A 2,861-nucleotide genomic window follows, 5' to 3' on the forward strand; every position below is an offset into this window, starting at 1 on the left:
TCGTATATAACAAATAATGAGTGTACCTGCCAACAGACTAATTAACAAGCTTGCTGAATATGATGTCTGAATGGGTGGTAATAATTTGTTCGACAGATCTACTACTTCTCAGATTACACATAGGTATATGTGTGGATATAATTACATGAGAATTCTACTAGACGAAGGTTGGCCGTATTTAAGATACTCCCAGAGTCCATGTGGACAATGTCAATTCAAAATCGTTCACGCACACATATACATACGCATATAGCTGTGTACTTGTATTTGAATAAATTCGCACATGCAGTATGATCACCTGAAGAATGTCTCGGCTCCTAGATCAAAGTATATATATATTTATATATCTAAACAGGTGTGTAACATATACAGACTAAATATCTGTTTGCTTCGTTCCATAAAAAAATAGGGCTCCTACCTTGAGCAGTGGACTGTCTGCAATTATACTGTCGAGCTCATCCATCTGAGAGGAATCGTCCAGAAACAAAGTAAAACTGATGGGCCCGTTCCATGTCTCGGCCAGCGCCTGCATAACATCGAGTACTCGAAATTAAATATCTCGAAATATCATTCAAACTTTCAACAACCAATGTTTTCATGGGTTACAACCAAGTGTTTCGTTGAATATCAACAATGGCCGAAGCATTCCGCATCATTGCATATCGCACATGGAGAGATAGAAACTCCTTTCGTATGCAACCGCCCCTATACGATCGTCATTCTTTCTATCTGAGGAAAACTCCCTGTCATAGATCTGCATATACAACCCACGATCACACAACATACCCATCCATACGCACCACTGCGTAAAACAGAGTTGTTCAACACAATCACTTTATATTGGCGACCGTCTGTTTAGATATTTGCTTCCAGAAGCTATACACCGAACAACAACGCAGATCTCAGACCAACCATTCTGCAAACTAAGTACCGGATTCTCACAATTCTGTTCACTGAAACACTGAAAAGACAGTTCGGTACCTGAATGTGATGCAAACGATTCCAAGACCCCTGTGTGGTGATTGCGATGGTATAGTCGGCATCTGGGTTGGCATCAGCGATCTTCTGTCGTTTGTACTCGGCCGAGAATACGGATTCATAGTACAACGGATGGTACTTGAACACGCTGTGGTACAGTTTGCGGATGTCTGTGTTCAGGCGGGCCTGAACGTTCATGTAGTTCTTGACTTGGTAGGCGTAGCCTTTGCAGCTACGCTCGCCTGTATGAGGATACAGATCAATATCATCCAAATAGATAAGAATATTATTCAATTACATTCGAATATTTTTCAAACACGTACGAATATTCATTGAATACATATGAATACTATTCAACTACATATGAAGTTTATTCAACTACATATATATATATCATTCAACTGCATATGGATAATTTTCCAATACATACGGATATTATTCAAATGTGTATGAATATGGAAGTCAAGTGTTGGCTGAGAATGACAGTAGAGTCGAGTTCAGCTCACTTGTTCACGTGAACACGACCCTACGCAGTGTAAGTACATAACAGGTCCTTTATCCGATGCGGAAATCTTGTTTCAGCTGCATATACGAAGGAATAAACACGCCTTAACAACTCCAACAATACATATATAGACCTACTGCTAACCCCATATCACGATTCACAGCTCACATCATCACATGTCTGCTTGAGCAAATGGATGGGTCGTGATTGATAGACGATACGCCTGGTCCATCATGTGGTATACGGCAAAAAAACCCTTGCATAGTGCAGCTATAAATGAATGAGCACATCTCAGCAACGCCCACATTGCATATTCAGGCCTATGAGGCGTACATAGAATTACTGCTATCCCCTTGACATGTTTTAGATCTCCCTTAATCACATGTGAACTTGAGCGAGTAGATGGGTTATGATTAGCGATATGCGTGGTCCATTATTTGGTCTTCGGTGATTTGTTTTGGTATAGTGAGGCTACGGGCCAAACAACGTGGGAGAAGCGACAGATGAGAAAAGACGACCATACAGAACCTGTACGCATACACATCACGTGACTTACATGTTGTCTATATGCGGAAACAACGTAGGTCAATAGAGTCAGACAGACGAATGCCACAACAGTTACATGTGGCTAGAGCGTTGTCACATGGCCATGTTAATACTATATAATAGAATGCTGGTTATCTCAGTATACAACTAAACTACGGACACTGTTGAGTGGTAGTCACGCCTAGGCTTACCTTGGTAGTCACGCCTAGGCTTACCTTCTACTGAAGCGCTTCCAAAGCAATAGTTCCGGAGAGAATTTTCCGACTCGCGCAACGGGTTGAGAACAAGTCCAGGCTCATGACTCTGAACAAACAGGGGAACGGTTTTGAGTATGAGCAAGAAGGGATGGACCTGCTATCGCGGCATATACTTTATTAGAAGTACACCACCTTCTAGTGAAGGAAGGATATGAGAACAACAACTAGCGATTCGAAAGGTGCAACAAGTGCACAAGAGTTCACTACAGTATACATTTAGGTGTGTGCATATCATACGAGATATGTATGTGCGGGGACATGATTAACACTCGGATGGTGTCATCAGTCATGAGTGGATGGATTTGTATGGGCCAGCAAGTACACTGTTGCAACAGATACGAAACGGAGTGGACTATGCGCATGATGTGAGTCAGACGCAATACTCCCAGGACGCGTCATCGACTATACTGAACGTGACCACAGGCATATGCATGGGCAAAGCTTCTGCCTATTCTATTTTTAGAAAGGAGTATCCCTGGTCACGTACGTGGCTTTAAACAACTACAAGTGAGCCTCCGGATGCCCTTAAAGCGCTCACCTGGGGCTCTAGTACATTTTAAAGAGTCAGGTGTGCG

The 2,861-nt window shown here is 42.3% G+C and overlaps 1 protein-coding gene across 1 annotated transcript; it reads right to left on the minus strand.

Annotated features, from left to right (window-relative positions):
- Positions 1–418: 418 nt before the first annotated feature.
- Positions 419–2,685, minus strand: SARC_09445 (hypothetical protein; the record flags this gene model as incomplete). Its single annotated transcript, XM_014296534.1, has 4 exons — positions 419–526; positions 982–1,220; positions 2,221–2,332; positions 2,626–2,685. Coding segments are annotated over 4 exons (519 nt in total), but the record flags the coding sequence as incomplete, so codon positions are not given.
- Between the last annotated feature and the right edge of the window lie 176 nt (positions 2,686–2,861).

Source organism: Sphaeroforma arctica (assembly GCF_001186125.1).
Source record: "Sphaeroforma arctica JP610 unplaced genomic scaffold supercont1.961, whole genome shotgun sequence".
Classification (NCBI taxonomy): Eukaryota; class Ichthyosporea; order Ichthyophonida; genus Sphaeroforma; species Sphaeroforma arctica.